The 15016-nt window shown below is 44.6% G+C and overlaps 1 protein-coding gene and 1 long non-coding RNA gene across 2 annotated transcripts; both read left to right on the top strand.

The window, feature by feature from the left end:
• Positions 1-8630: 8630 nt before the first annotated feature.
• HSBP1 (heat shock factor binding protein 1) lies at positions 8631-11607 on the top strand. Its single transcript, XM_079723960.1, has 4 exons — positions 8631-8732; positions 9273-9339; positions 9925-10045; positions 11372-11607. The coding sequence occupies exons 1-3, from the start codon at positions 8688-8690 to the stop codon at positions 10041-10043; spliced, it is 231 nt and encodes a 76-aa protein (XP_079580086.1). The 5' UTR covers positions 8631-8687; the 3' UTR covers positions 10044-10045; positions 11372-11607.
• A 370-nt stretch (positions 11608-11977) lies between these two features.
• Positions 11978-13115, top strand: LOC307066591. Its single transcript, XR_013811386.1, has 2 exons — positions 11978-12240; positions 12465-13115. It is a non-coding gene; the product is annotated as an uncharacterized lncRNA (long non-coding RNA).
• Positions 13116-15016: the final 1901 nt, after the last annotated feature.

Raw genomic sequence — 15016 nt, 5'->3', positions numbered from 1 at the left:
ATGCAGTTGCTTACTAAAGGTTTTAACCACACGCGCGCACACGCTTTCTTATGCAATCTCTGTTTGCACTTGTGCTTTTCAGTTCACCTTCTGTAGGAACTAGAAGTCATATGTTGTCTTTATTGTAGTGAAATTATGCAGATAGAGTTCCATATATTGTATTTGTTTTGATAGTAAATCTTTTTGGAGCATATAGAATGCAGAGACTTTTTTTCATTAAAATAAATGGGTGTTGGTGGTTAAAACTGCTGGACAGTAGCTTTTCTCTGATTTCTATGTTGTGTCTGATGTCACTGTTGCTGGGTCTGGCCTAGTGCAAGTTCACCTTTTTGGCTGGCCGTTTGGGTCCCCTGACGTCTCCTGTTAAGTGGGTAAGTCTGTAAAGCCAGACGCCCCCACCAGTGCACAGAGCAGGCTCGGGGGCAGGGGGTCCAAGCCTGCACAGTCACACTTTACCAGATTTCGTCTTCTGGCTTCACAGGACGCAGCCTTGTGTCTCCCTGGTGGACCTCGCTCCCCTCTTCCCGTAAGGCGGGGGGAGGGCTCAACCTGGAACACACCTGGGAACACCCTCAGACAGCAGCCTGGCTCAAAGGCTAGCTAACTAAGCATGAGAAATCTCGCCCTCTTCCATGAGCCGGGGCCCTCCGTGGGGAGGAATACAGACCTCGAGTGACCCATCCACTCAAGTATGCAAGTGTAAGATTCGCCTTTTTCTCTCAAGCCCACAGGCTCTCCTGCACCTTACCAATCAAGCTGGTAGCTCAACTTAGCTGAGAACACAGAGAAGTCAAGAGTATAGGGCACAGTTCATCAACAAGCAGGATGCGCCTTAATTATCCCCTATTTAAGTATATTCCCTGTCCCCAGAGTTCTTATCAGGACAAGATATTTCTATCATGTTGTTCTTTCTAATCCCTTCAACAACAACAAAATAGCCCAATTCTTAGAAGCCAAAGTGGTAGCGTTTCCTGAATCATAGGGTGTTTTTAACTTGCTAGAATACATTTACATTGTTTACTGAAACCAAAGGTAGAATCAAAACATTATTTCGCAATTACCACTGCATTTTATTTTAGTCCAGGTTATTGAAAAAAAAAAAGAGCCAGAAACTGCTTTCCCATTACTGAGCACAAGATTGAGGATTTTAGTTTCATTGAATGAACAGTCACACCTTCTTTTTATTAGTGTATTAATCACCTTAGCTAATTAAAAATTACATTTTCTCCCCATTTGACATATGATAAATTAAGCATTTCAGATGATTTGTTTTAATAAGCACATGTGAACATTTTCTAATTTCTATAAAAGTTACCTTCACTGCTGCCAGTTCTCTCCAAGTGGACATCATTTCAGGTAGATGCACCTGCCCTGAGACTCCAGCAACACCTGCAGATCTGAACATCATAACAAAATAAATCCAGCTACGTTTCATGGTAAGTATCACCTGGTATCAAATAAGACTTTGATTCTTAAAGAACATTTTTAGAAATTTTGGTGACTCATTCCAGATTTTCAAAAGGACATTTTAAGCAGTCCGATAAATGGAATAACCATCTACCATGGAACTCTCGAAGTCGCTCAGATTGCATTTTATCGAAAATGAATACATTGATCTTAAGATTGGCAACTAAAAAATTGTTACCAACACCATGTTTGATGCTGGGTTTAGTGCAATTCTACCTGTACACAAGCTCTCCAGGTGATTCTGAAGAAAAGGGTCTACAGTTGTCCTGGTGTGTGTGAACAGGGTACAAAAATGCAATTAATAATAATAGTTTACATGTATTGATTACTTATTATGTGCCCACACTATAAAATCCTTTATACTTATTAACTTGTTGAATCCTTACAACAGCCGTGTGAGGCAGTACCATTATCTTCTCCAACTTACAAATAAAGCTGAGGCTCAGAAAAATCAAACAGCTTGCCCAAGGTAAGTGGTCTTCAGAACCGGAAGCCAGGCCACGTGGCTCCAGGGCTCATGCTGTCCCCACTATATCCCGTGCCACCCCCAACTCTCAGACACAATGTCTACTTCAGACCAGAAAGCCCTGGTCTGACGCCTCAATTAGCATCACTATCTATCCAGACCAACTAAACAGACCTTCTACTACTTCTTAGTTCTAAGAACTTTATTAACACTATTCCAAATTAATATTGGAACCTTAGACATTTTTCCTGTACAAGATATCATTTTCTTAAGTATTTCCTCCCTTCCCTTCTATGGCTTGTCAGGTCCAGGAGGGGAGTCTACCAGATGAATCAGAGATCTCAGTTATCCAAAAGTTAACTCCTGTCCTCCCAAGTAGCCGGTCACTACCCAACCAACTGAGCGGAGGGAAAGCTAAGGGAGAAAGTCACACGGGGTCTTCAAGAGCTTGTTCTGTGCTTGGCTACAGACAAATTCTGAAGGATCTCCAAGCAGTTTCTGATTTTGAAGATGGAGCATATTAACCTATTCACGTGTAGTTGACTTAAGCAGGAGTCAACAGATAAATCACACCAAGGAGAAAATAATCACACCAAGAGAAAGGTGAGCCGTGAGAAAGACTGAACTTCCTTTTCCATTTAACTACTAAAGAATAGTAATAGTAATAATATAATAATGATCTGGCCCCGCCTTTTACCAAGATGATACATCCCACCTTCTCTCCTTATCTGGCTGTTGAGATTTGGAACCTCTCATAATGCGATGATAAAGTGCTTTCATAATGGTTCATCTAAGGCAATTAACAATCCTTTTGCTATGTAAAATGTGTTACCCTTATTGTATTTCCTACTGCTAATGGAATAGCCCACTACTGGAAAAATTTTCTAGTTTTGACTATGTTTCTAGAAAAGCATATATGAAATATGTAGAGACAGAAAAAAATGGTGGGACTGAATGTGTGAACAAGGATTTCAGATAAGAACTTTAATTCTATAAATTAAGAATAAGTCTGTGATTTAAGCAGAAGTCATTTAGATATTCATCAAATTCGGGAGACAGAAAAGCCTCTTCCTATTACTCATGCTGCAGCACTATCAGAACGTTAATTGTTGGAGGGTTGCTGAGCTTGATACACCTTTGAAATTTTGTTTGGTCCCAAGTGCTTGCTGGTCGGTAGGGATACTGTGAGAAGCAACGGGTGTAGTAAAACCACAGTAATTATCACTATGAAGCTACGAAACCTTTGAGAAAGTGGTTCAGAGAAGCCCTGTAAGAAGTATATGCTGAAAATGTCCATTTTCTGCTATTTTTTAAAGCTTTTCCTTTAGAAAATAAAGTCATTCAGCATTGTCATTATTAAAGAATTGAAAATGAAGGCTATATGAAAAAGTTTTTGCGTTGTCATGCACATATCAACACTGTTCTCATGTTAAATATTATTTATTCCCCCAAGATACAAATTTTCAGAAATTAAAAAAAGTTTTTTTCATAAATACTCAAAAAGGATAAAAGTTTAAAATTTTTTTCATTCTATTTTGGATACAGTACTTTTGGGCCCTAGTTACTGAATTGCTTATAGTTTCTGGGCTGTAAATTAACATTTGATTTACTTTGTAGTTACCATGAAATTTGTAACTTGTTTGTGAAATAGTCAAACAAAGGTGACTGGGATTTTTAATGTGTGTACCTGGTCTTAGACCAGCTTTAGTACAGTTTAAACACAGTGACAAAGCAAAGGTGTATTTTTTCAAATGGTGCTCTGGTTGGCCTATAATATTTAAAGACAAAAAGTAAAACTAAGTGCTGCCTGCCTAATAACTAACTCTTTTCTTCTTTCATAACCGTCAAATCCTTCTGACTTGGAAAAAGCATATAGATGATTGCTAGATAGATAAATAATACATAGAAAGATACACAGACAGAGAGAGATACAGAATGAAATAGAGAGAGATAGATACAGGATAGATAGACATCAAGAAGTTTACTTAATTAAGATCCTTAACAAAAAAGAGGAAGGGAAGGATGCTAATACTTTATAAGTGCCTCCTATGGGCGAGCTTTTTACACACTGATGTATGTATGTGTATTTACGTATTATACATTTTATATGTAATATATAACTATATATATAATTTATATAATTCATGGACTGTTGAAACAGAGATTATCTCCACTATACAGATGAGAAAACGAGGTTCACAAAAGTTAAAACTATCTTATACCACGTCTCACTCCTAGTAAGTGGTATGTAGGACTCCAACACCAATACTTTTCCTACTTATCCTAAGCCAGCACCACACATATGTCACCAGGAGTCAACGGAACAGAGTTTGTATCATCACACACAATACATGAAATTGATGATGACAAAACAATTGGATAATGACGGGATCAGCGAAGCAAACCATAACCAAACTTGCCAGTCAGAGTCTCTAAGAAACATTTCCTTCCTCCCTGGGCATTCTGTCTCCAGGAAGTTGATTCTTTGTCAGCCAATCATGGTGACACTAATTTGGAAAATTGCCACAATGAACATGAGAAACATAAACCAACACTTCAAACCAAAAGCAAAGCAAAGCGATTCAAGATGGATCAGGACGCCACCGGTGACACCATTCTTCCCCATGAAAGCGGTTTTCTGTTCTTCTGTAAACACAGCCTCAAAGAGATCCTCCCAAGTCAAAGTCCCAAGTGGCTCTACCCAGGGTGCATGCCAGGGATTCTAGCCAAACTTGATGTCACAAGGGAATCCAAGCCAGGAGGACTGGTACCGGGGTGAAGGCATTTCTAAATTACATTTGCTGGAACTAGACTGTTCTCCCCGTAACGAAGCCCTGCCTTTGCACCTCACCGAGAGTGGGTCCTGAATCCCTGCCGTGCCCCTCCTCACGCCAGCAACGGCAGCGTCTTCCCTGCCGAGGATTCGTGGTGCCCTGATGGACTGTTCTCCATAAGACGGGTATCCGGTACCTGCAGAGATTCCCGCCTGAGATTTATCCCCAAGGAGAAGAGACTCGTTACTCTGATTCAGCAGCATTTCCCAAAGGGTGTAACGATGTACTATTTTAAAGCAAGCACTACTTCTTTACCCTCTGCTTCCCTGCCTTCTCTTAGGGCAGAATTTTCTAAACCGTCATCCTACAAGAGCATACTCATGATTTAAGGACATCCCTCTCCCATAGTTGTCATAACTATGACACTTAAACAGAAATGAGGGTTTTTGACAGATGAATAGATAACATGTGGCACATACATACAATGGAATATTACTCAGCCATAAAAAGAAACGAAACAGTTATTTGTACTGAGTTGCATGGACCTAGAGACTGTCATACAGAGTGAAGTAAGTCAGAAAGAGAAAAACAGATACCGTATGCTAACACGTACATATGGCATCTAAAAAAAAAAGTTCTAAAGAACCTAGGGGCAGGACAGGAATAAAGACGCAGACGTAGAGAATGGACCTGAGGACACGGGGAGGGGGAAGGGTAAGCTGGGACGAAGTGAGAGAGTGGCATGGACATATATACACTACCAAATGTAAAACAGAGAGCTAGTGGGAAGAAGCCGCATAGCACAGGGAGATCAGCTCGGTGCTTCGTGACCACCTAGAGGGGTGGGATAGGGAGGGTGGGAGGGAGACTCAAGAGGGAGGGGATATGGGGATATATGTATACGTATAGCTGATTCACTTTGTTATACAGCAGAAACTAACCATTGTAAAGCAATTATATTCCAGTAAAGATGTTAAAAAAAAAATTGTTCAGAACCAAAGTTTTAAAGGTTAACTGCTAGTGCCTCACACGTAATACAGTAGTTTTGTTAGTAGAACAACATTCAGTTACATTCGGTGTGTCAACCCTGCAAAGTAAGTATATCAGCCATGACGATAAATTAGTGGAGTTTTTGCATAAAGCAGCTGTTTAAAAGACCTTGGTCTCTACACAGAGAAAATATGCTGTCTTTCTGCTTAAGTGCAAAAGAAAAAAAGCCTCCACTAAAAAAGTTTCAAGTTAGCTTGCTATTTATGCAAAGAAAATTTCAATCAGGATAAAAAGGCCTTAAGTCTCCTGCCAGAAACACACACACACACACACACACACACACACAACTCCAGATCCAAGTGCTAATTCATGTTCTGTGCTGCTCATGGCCATATGCCAGACCTGACTAGAAATCCAGAGTGTGGGTACCCAGTCTTCTGTGCTGAGTCTGGGAGCCCCAGAGATTGGGGTCCAAAGTGAAAGGGCCTGCAATCTCACCCAGCCTTGACTACTTATGAGCTAAATGATTCTGGAGCTCTATGTAAACACTTTATAAAATACTAAGTAGGATACAAATGTAAAGTGGTATAACTTTACCGACTGTTATGGGTTGAATTGTGCCCCCCCAAAAAGACACATTGAAATCTTAACCCCAGTACCTCAGAATGCGACCTTGTTTAGAAACAGGGTCTTTGCCTGTGTAATTAGTTCAAATGATGTCACTCGGGAGTAGGCTGGCCCCTCATCTAATAGGACGGGTGTCCTTATGAGAAGAAGAGAGAAAACACACAGAGGGAAGGCCATGTGAAGACGTGCCAGCAAAGAACTGCCAGCAGCACCAGAAGCTGGGAGAGAAGATGGAACAGATTCTCCCCCAAGAGCCCTCAGAAGGAACCAACCCTGCTGACACCTTGACTTCAGACTTCTGGCCTCCAGAGCTGTGAGAGAATACATTTCTGTTGTTTTAAGCCACCCAGTGTGTGGCACATTGTGACAGCCGCCCTAGGAAACTAACACACCAACCTTCATTGTCAGCATAGAGCGAGGAAAATCCGCAAGAAATGGTCCAAGCGAAAATAAATTCATGGTTGCAGAACAAGTGAACAGAACTCTAGGCGATGTTCATAGATCCCTCTAAAGTCAGTGTTTCTCATCTGAGGGTGATCCCCCCACCCCAGGAGACACTCGGCAGTGTCTGGAGATAAATTTGGTTTTCACGACGGGGAAGGGGGTGGTGGCATATGCTACCAGCATCTAGTGGGTAGAAATCAGAGAAGCTGCTTGACATCCCACAGTGTACAGGGCACCTCTCACCCCCACCGCAGCAAAGAATGACCTGACCCAAAATGCCAACAGTGCCACTGTTGAATAACCCTGCTCTAAACTCACACAACTCAAGAGAATTCTAGAACGATAGAAAAAGGAGAGGGTAGAGTCAGAAAGTCCTGGGCTCAAGTCCTGTCTCTTACTTCCTAATTTGACCTCCTGATTTAAGAGTCTTAGTCCTTCGTGTGTCTGTTTTCTCAACATTATAAAATGGTGATAACTCTATCACAGGGTTCTTCTGAGAATTAAGTTTAAACACCAGAGGGTGGTTTATTTTAAGTCATCAGTTAAAGTGCTAACTAAATACCAGTTAACAACAACCCAATTATAAAATATTTTGCCCCTTGGCAAGGGAAGGAACCTGGGGGCTGGGGGGAGGAGGGCAGGGAGGGAGGCAGGTAAGGGGCGGAGGCAGGTAAGGGGCGAAGGCAGGTAAGTGGCTGGTGAAGAGACTCGAGTCTTATATCCCCGAGACCGGTCCCCCAGGTTTGTTACAGATGCTGGTTCTTCCCTTACAGGCTCTCTGCAGCTAAAACCAAGCTGGAACTGACCCCCAGATGCAGTCCTTAAATGAGATAAGGAATGTGAACGTTGCTGGAACACGCCAGGTCTTCATCCTAGGGCTCTCCTACCCCCTTGCCAACAAGACCCAATCCCAAGACCACCTGCCGGGCTGGAACTTGAGGTCCCAACTCCGCAGTGCCCCCCTCCGGAAATAGCAAATCCAGTCTCCTAACCCTGCACACTGCTCCCTCCTTGACCAAGCCAGAAACCTTCCCCACCCAACACCATGGAACATCATGCTGAATGAAAGAAGCCAGGCTCTAAGGAGGGCTTTCGTATGATTCCACTTGTATGAAGCTGAGCCGCTGGCAAAATGAAATGACTGTGATAAGAGTCAGGACGGTGGTCGGCCTCGTAGGTGGGTAGGTGGGGGTGATAGGAAAGGGGCGGAGGGGCTTCCAGCGAACTGGTCACGTCTCTTGTCTTGGTGGTCACAAGCGTGTGAGGACTTTGTAAAAAGTCATCTAGGATTTTTGCACCATCCAGAACGTATCTTACACTTAAAAGTGAAAATCAACCTATCTGACAACGCCGGCACCTCCACTCGACCATCGTGGGGAGAAAGAAAAGCACTGTGTCCAGGGCGCAACCAGTCTGGTAGCTGGGCACTGGGCGAGTGGTGGGCGCGCCCCTCCCCCCTGGGACATCGGTTTTCCCTCCAAGGGATCCGACTCCTTCTCCCTTCTCGGGGTTTGCGGGGTTTTGTTGGAGGTCAGGCGGCGACACACGTGTGGGCTTGGCACCTCGCGGGCGCCCTGAGAAAGCCAGCGCGGCCTGTAACGACGGTCTGGTAAGAGACTAAGGCCACTTCTCCGTTCGTTAGCCCCACGTCAGGTTAGTTTCATCTTTATCTTCCCGGGGCGGGGCCAGGAGGGAGGCGTGGTAGGGGAGGGGCTGGGCGGAGCTTAGTGGAAGAGGCGGAGAAGTGGTGGGCGGGGCCTCGCCTCGGAACGGAAGCGCGAACTACAGCTCCCACAGCGCCCCGCCGTCCCGCGGTTGGCCTCTGACGTCGCGAGAAGCAGCTGCTGGGGCGTCTGCGCGGACAAACGGAAGTGTAGGTGACCGTCTGAGACAGCACCGCCAAGCTGGGAACCGGGGAGATGGCAGAGACAGAACCCAAGACCGTGCAGGATCTCACCTCGGTGGTAAGGGACGGCTGTGCGTGGCGTGCCCGAGGCCGCCGCATACCCGGGGGGCGCCGGCGAAGTCCGCGGACCGAGGCGCCCTCTCCGCGGCCGCGCGGGGCAGGTCTCTGGAAGCCAGGTTTCTAGAGGCTTCGCGGCCTGGCCACCTTGACCCCCCCGGCCGCTGGCTGTAGGCCCCTGCTCCTGCTGACATGCCCAGCCATACCCGCCCCTCGCACCCAGCCCCACTCAGTCTCGGTGACCCCGGCTCCCCGCAGCTCCCCTCCTTACCCACTCTGCTCTGCGCGCCCCACCCCAAAACACCCGACGCCTTGGGAATCGCAGCGGGCCCAGACGGGAGGGGGCGTCACCAGCCCCCCGAGTCTAATTTGACAGGTGGGGAAACTGAAACCTGGACGGGGAAATCGAAGGCCACGGAGCTGCGGAGAATTGGGGCCGGAACCCGGAATCCTGGTCTCCCCGTGGCACCAGGGCTCCTATCCTGATCCCGTGAAGGTGTCACGGGGTAAGCGTGGGCTGTTGTGTTTTGTTGTTTCACAGGTGCAGACACTTCTGCAACAGATGCAAGATAAATTTCAGACCATGTCCGACCAGATCATTGGAAGAAATATCCTTTATTTGTAGTCAGTCTCTGATGAGCCTTTGGATCCCAGTTTCCGGATGGTGGTGGCGATAAGTGGGTGGTTTGCAGGTCAACTTCCACTAGTCATTTACCAGATTTTTTTTTTTTTTTTAACTGAGCTTAGATGCACACTTCCTGAGAAGTACTGTGCAAAGAGCTGGGGATACAGCTGAGCTAGATCCTTGGCTGTGAGGAACTTACAGTCTACCAGTAATGCTGCCTAGTATGATTGACTGTTGACTGTGAGCGAAGCATTTCATGTGTATCTCTCCTGTGATCCTCACCATCACCTGATGAAGAGATTGTAGCGTTACCTTTGTGTAGCGGATGAGGAACCAGGAAGCTTAGAAAAGTGAAAGAACTTGCCCAGGTCCCATCACTAGTAAAGGGCAGGGCTGGGATTTGAGCCTCACCCCGGACTCCTGTGCTCTGAGCCAGATTCTAACAATGTCCAAAGGAAATTGGAAAACCACTTTCATGAAGACACTGTGTTGAAGGTTGTAGCCTGCAGGGCCCTGGAGGAGAGGGGTAAGAAGTGGAAGCTGTTGGTGCCGTCTTTAACTTCCCCACTTGATGACATGAGCAGTCGCATTGATGACCTGGAGAAAAACATCGCAGACCTCATGACACAGGCCGGGGTGGAAGAGCTGGACGGGGAAAACAAGATCCCTGCCACACAGAAGAGTTGAAGGTGAGAGGAGCAAGGGACAGTAGGAGTGTGGTGCATGTCCCTGTGATTTTGATGTAGTCGGACTTTCTCGGGATCTGTCCCCAGCCAGGATCTAGCAAGCGTCCCTTGTATTGTTCCCCTTGTGGACTCCAGGCTTTGAATTTTTCATGCCAAACTAATTCCTTATGAAGAATTTATTTTCCCTGTTTTTTATCAATAAGACCTAGATCTCTAGTTAAGATCATTAGTTAGTATTAGATAACCCCTGAGTTTATATCATTACGGCCAAAACAAAGAAGTGTATTTTGTTGGCCTGATAATTCTTATCACTGACAGATTTTCCAATGGTTTGGTTTGTTTTGTTTTGTTTTTTAAAGAGAATACGCACATTGCCACCTTCATAAATGCCATAAGTTCTAAGGATTCTCTTGGGAACACCCCCTGCACTAGGTAAATGCCAGGACAATGACTGATTATGATTTACATGACCTAGGTTGTGGCCACATTAAGCCTTCACCCTAGAGCTGATTTGTTTTTCCATTGCATAGTTACAGATACCAGGAGAGACTAATAATCAGAAATACCCGTTACAGCAAGATAGCTAGACGCACAGATGACTGCCATGTTCTCACCATAGTGGGTTCCTTCATGACAAGCCTTTTCCTGAGTGTGGTAGTTTCTTCATTGCAACCCACAAGTCGTTTTTGAACTCCCTTTGTTCCCATCCCATTTTTAGCGTTTTAATGCCCTATAAAAATCAAGTTTACTGTGAATGTTTAGGTAGCAAAATACACAGTAAAAGACAACAAATTCCTTTTTTATTTTCTGAGCATGTCCTGGCTGGACCAAATGATAGGTAACTATGAAGTACGGGTTGCTTTGAAGTCCAAGGAAATAAGTAGAGGTTTAGGAGGTAAGAGACTTAAATTTACTGTTATCTTAACAGTAGATTGGGTTGATGCACCATGTTAGTAAATCACATAGTTGTTTTCTGTGGTTGTCATCTTAATTCCTTATAGACTTGGGCAATGTCCTGCCAGTCTTAGGAGCTTCTCTGGGTCTCATATCGTCCGGCGTTCAAAAGCCCCATCAAGTGAAAGAGAACAGATTGAAGAATTTCTCGAGTGATGGGCCTAATGCAAGGAAAGGAGTGGGAGTGGAAAACAAATTCACAATAATCTTTTTAATAGAGATTTTCATTGTAGTTTTGCTAGGATATTGTGCAGAGAAAATACATTTAATTCAAATGAGGATTGTGAAAGGGTTTTTAGTTGCTAATTCTATGTATTCTTTTTATTTGTCCTTACAGAATGAATAGCACGTTGATGGCTTTTGCTTTTTCAACAGGTGGCTCATCTGCACTGGAATCTGGAACACCCTTTTTACAAGCCAAGAGAAGACAGATGGCTTTTTGCAACTAACTACTATGTGTAGACAGGTTTTATATTATAAAGTGTGCATTCTTCTTACCACATACTATAGAGTTAGTTTATAGAGTGATTTCCCTCCCCTGCCTCCCATGTTTCCTGAACATGGTAAATTCACATCTTGGACCTTGGTCAGTTGTGCTATTAAACACTAAAACGTTGGCAGTTCCTGCATACAATTGTCAAATTTTTTAGTGTATTTTTGTGAAGTCACTTTTTTTCTATCATTCCCTTTGTAGTAGTTGCTGTTTGATACAAGTTGCTGTGTAATTTTTTTATTAGACATAGGATAGATCCTTGGTTATAATAAGATTTTGTGAAGTAAGGCATTTATAGTTAAGGTTCTTTGATTCTCAGAGTGACCGATGAGTGAACACCAAATAGCGTGTTGGTGATACTTTCCAAGTGGTTAAAAACATTTAAAAGTGTGTATTCAGAAATATCTGGCACTACTCTGTCGCCAAAACTTGGAATGGAACCATGATTTTATGCCTGAGTCCTTGAGATCAGATGCTACAGTAACAAAGAGTGACCACAGCCACTTTAGTGTTAGAATTTTTAAATAGGGACAATGACAGAGTTGCCTGATGTGATGAGGCTTTCAGCAGTTAGAGTTTTGCATGAGGTTTGAACCTTCAGTAGGACCCTACCTTGTCCATCTACAGCAGTTACCATAGGAAATCTGGCAGGACTTTACAACTAAGCTACTCTATCTTTTGAGCTACTGGCTGGGAAAAGAAACAGAAAAGGAAAACAGACCATGTTAAGTCCGTGCCTACGAAATAACTAGTTGTAGGCTTGAGTTTTTTTTTTTTTTTTTTTTTTGTGGTATGCGGGCCTCTCACTGTTGTGGCCTCTCCCGTTGCGGAGCACAGGCTCCGGATGCGCAGGCTCAGCAGCCATGGCTCACGGGCCCAGCCGCTCCGCGGCATATGGGATCCTCCCAGACCGGGGCACGAACCCGTATCCCCTGCATCGGCAGGCGGACTCTCAACCACTGCGCCACCAGGGAGGCCCTAGGCTTGAGTTTTTAAGAAATAGTTTCTTTAAACTGTTTCTTACCTAAATTCGAGCAGAGTAGTGGCTTTATTACTGATAATGGGAGACAGGGAAAATAACTCCTGCGGCTCAGCCTGCAGTGTCAGGAGTGCTGAGCCCCAAGGCTGTGTTGATGGAAAGGAGACCAACGCGGCTGTCGCAGCAGGATGATTTTGTATAGAGAATATGGAAGAAGTTGGGGAATGGAACAGTGCTTTGGAGAGGGAAACCTGGAGTCAACACAGTATGATTTTTTTTCAAGTTTCCTATGTCACTATTCTTAATTGTTTGAATTGCAAGTATATAATAATATTAAGGAATAATTTGTCCTATTTATAAATTATATGGGGAGCACAGAGGAGTCGATTTCTTCTGGGATAAAATGAATTCCCCACTGTCATCACCGAGCCGCAGAAACTCCCTCACTGGGCCGGTAGGTCGCAAGGTGTAGCCCTGAAAGCCCAGAGCCAGCTGGACTCGGGCTGGATGGAACCGCGTGCAAGATGCTTCCAAGCCTGGGAAATGGCAAGTGGACAGTCGGGATGTAAGCAGTTGGCTTCCTTAAGTAACAGGAATGTTTCCCCTGACCAAAAATACCTGCCATGAATAAAGGTGCCTGAAATCCTGCTGTTGACGCTTCCTTTGTGTCAGAAATGATTGGTTTGGTTTTCTGCGTTTTCATACCATTTCAGATGATCGGCTAGAAGCTCTGGAAGGATTCAGTACCCATAGCCAAAGTGGGGACGGGAGGCGCGGGGGAGACTGGTGCCACAAGGGAAGCCAAGGAGTGTGGAAGCCTCGGGCTGCAGGGCTCACCGGCCAGAGTGAAGGAGAGCGACGCCCTCCAGGGTCCCCAGGGAAACCTTCACGAGTGTGCTCCCCAGGACACTTGTCCCTGAGAAGCTCCAGCAAAGAAGGGTTTGTGCTCACTTGGGGGTAGCATCTTCCCAGCTAGTGTGATTCACCTGATGAAATTTCGCAATGCAAATTAGCTCAGGAGAGGCTCTGAGCCCCCAGAGCAGAAATGGGATTTAACTCATCTGCCAGTTTCCAAGTTACTTAACCAAGGATTTTTTTTTTTAATACTTGGCATTTAATTAACATTTCATAGAACCTGCATGTGGTGTGAAACACACCTGGGGAGATAGCGGTTAAGGGAATCCAATAAATAGCTCCGGGTTCATTTTATAAACACTCGCTTCACGTTCCCCAGCCTCCAGGTAAAACTTCAGCCTGGGCTGGGGTGCCTCCACATTGTACAAAAGGATGCTTTTCCTCACACGGTCCCTGTGAAGTGCAAAGTGCAACACCTGCTAAGTTACGGGCCTGATCACCCATAGTCGGGTGCTCAGGCCACAGCCTCCTGGGCCCGAGGCACAGCTGTTTCCCCTCAACCCACCCTGGCCACCAGGGTTCCAGGCATCCTCCCTGTCCTGGAGCCTGTGCTCCACGAAGTCTTCTAGCATATGGTCAGCGTGGCCCCTGTCTAGTTTGAGGCATAATCTTTGGGTGCAGGGAAATCTGTCTGCCTCTCTTATTCTCCAACTATTTTTTGTTCATTTACAGGCCCATGAAGTTCCTACTCAGCTAAGAAATACAGCTAGCATGGAGTTGTTTGCAGCAAGCAAAACAGCCTTAGGTTTGACTAAACGTCCTCTTTTTCCAAGCGTGGAGGCCCCCTCAGCTTCCTCATTTGGCCTCTAGTTAATCCTGCTTTCATTCAAGCCACAGGATTTTAAAATGTTTTAATATTATTTTATCAATTTATTTTCTCTGCTGTTTCATGTCTGAAGTGCCATTGTGTTTGAAACCTATCAGAACAAACATACAGTACTTCAGGTGATTAAAGGTTCATCTGCCTTTGTGAGTCCTTGGAGCCCTTAACAGCACTTAGAGCATCGTTGCTATGGGGACAGGGAGTCCAGCAAACAACTTACAATGAACTTTTGAAAATTCTGTTTGTAAATTGAAGGTTTCCTGTATGGATAACTATGTTCCCTTTTTTTATTCTGTAGTTCAAATATTTTAATTAGATTAAAATGGAGGAATTTTCACAGTATGTTGTCAGATCTAACCCTGAAAATTAACTGGCAACAGTTAATGATTAGTAACAGCTACCAGCACCTATGAAAGCGTTTGTCATAAACCACCGTGCTGTGCAAGCATTTTGTTTACGTTATTTGGCTTCATCTCTTGACAACCCTGAGTTCAGTTTTTATCTGATCAGCCCGTTTTAAACAGAAGGAACCCAATGCTGGGCGACAGTTGACTTGAGGTCACACAGCTGGAAGCAGGGACCATGGAATCGCCACCCACAGCTGTCCACCCAGGTAAGATTTCCAAGTATTCACGGCCAGGCTGCCTGGCAATCAACAACCCGGATCCTGAAATTCAGTTTCAAAAGGCTAATTTTGCATTTTCAGTTAAACATGACCTAAATTATATAATAAACATGCTTGATGTGAATTTTTATTCAGAACTCAAAGTATTCAGGGCTGCTGGAAATGTGCTGGACCAGCATTTTTAA

This window comes from Hyperoodon ampullatus, assembly GCF_949752795.1.
Source record: "Hyperoodon ampullatus genome assembly, chromosome: 18".
NCBI classification, from domain to species: domain Eukaryota; kingdom Metazoa; phylum Chordata; class Mammalia; order Artiodactyla; family Ziphiidae; genus Hyperoodon; species Hyperoodon ampullatus.
This window is presented reverse-complemented; position numbering and strand designations above follow the sequence as displayed.

Coding starts and splice junctions, on each gene's coding strand:
- HSBP1 (XM_079723960.1), top strand. CDS start 8,688: ATGGCAGAGACAGAACCCAAGACCGTGCAGGATCTCACCTCGGTG. Junction 8,733..9,272: donor TGCAGGATCTCACCTCGGTG/GTAAGGGACGGC, acceptor GTTGTTTCACAG/GTGCAGACACTTCTGCAACA. Junction 9,340..9,924: donor CGACCAGATCATTGGAAGAA/ATATCCTTTATT, acceptor TAACTTCCCCAC/TTGATGACATGAGCAGTCGC.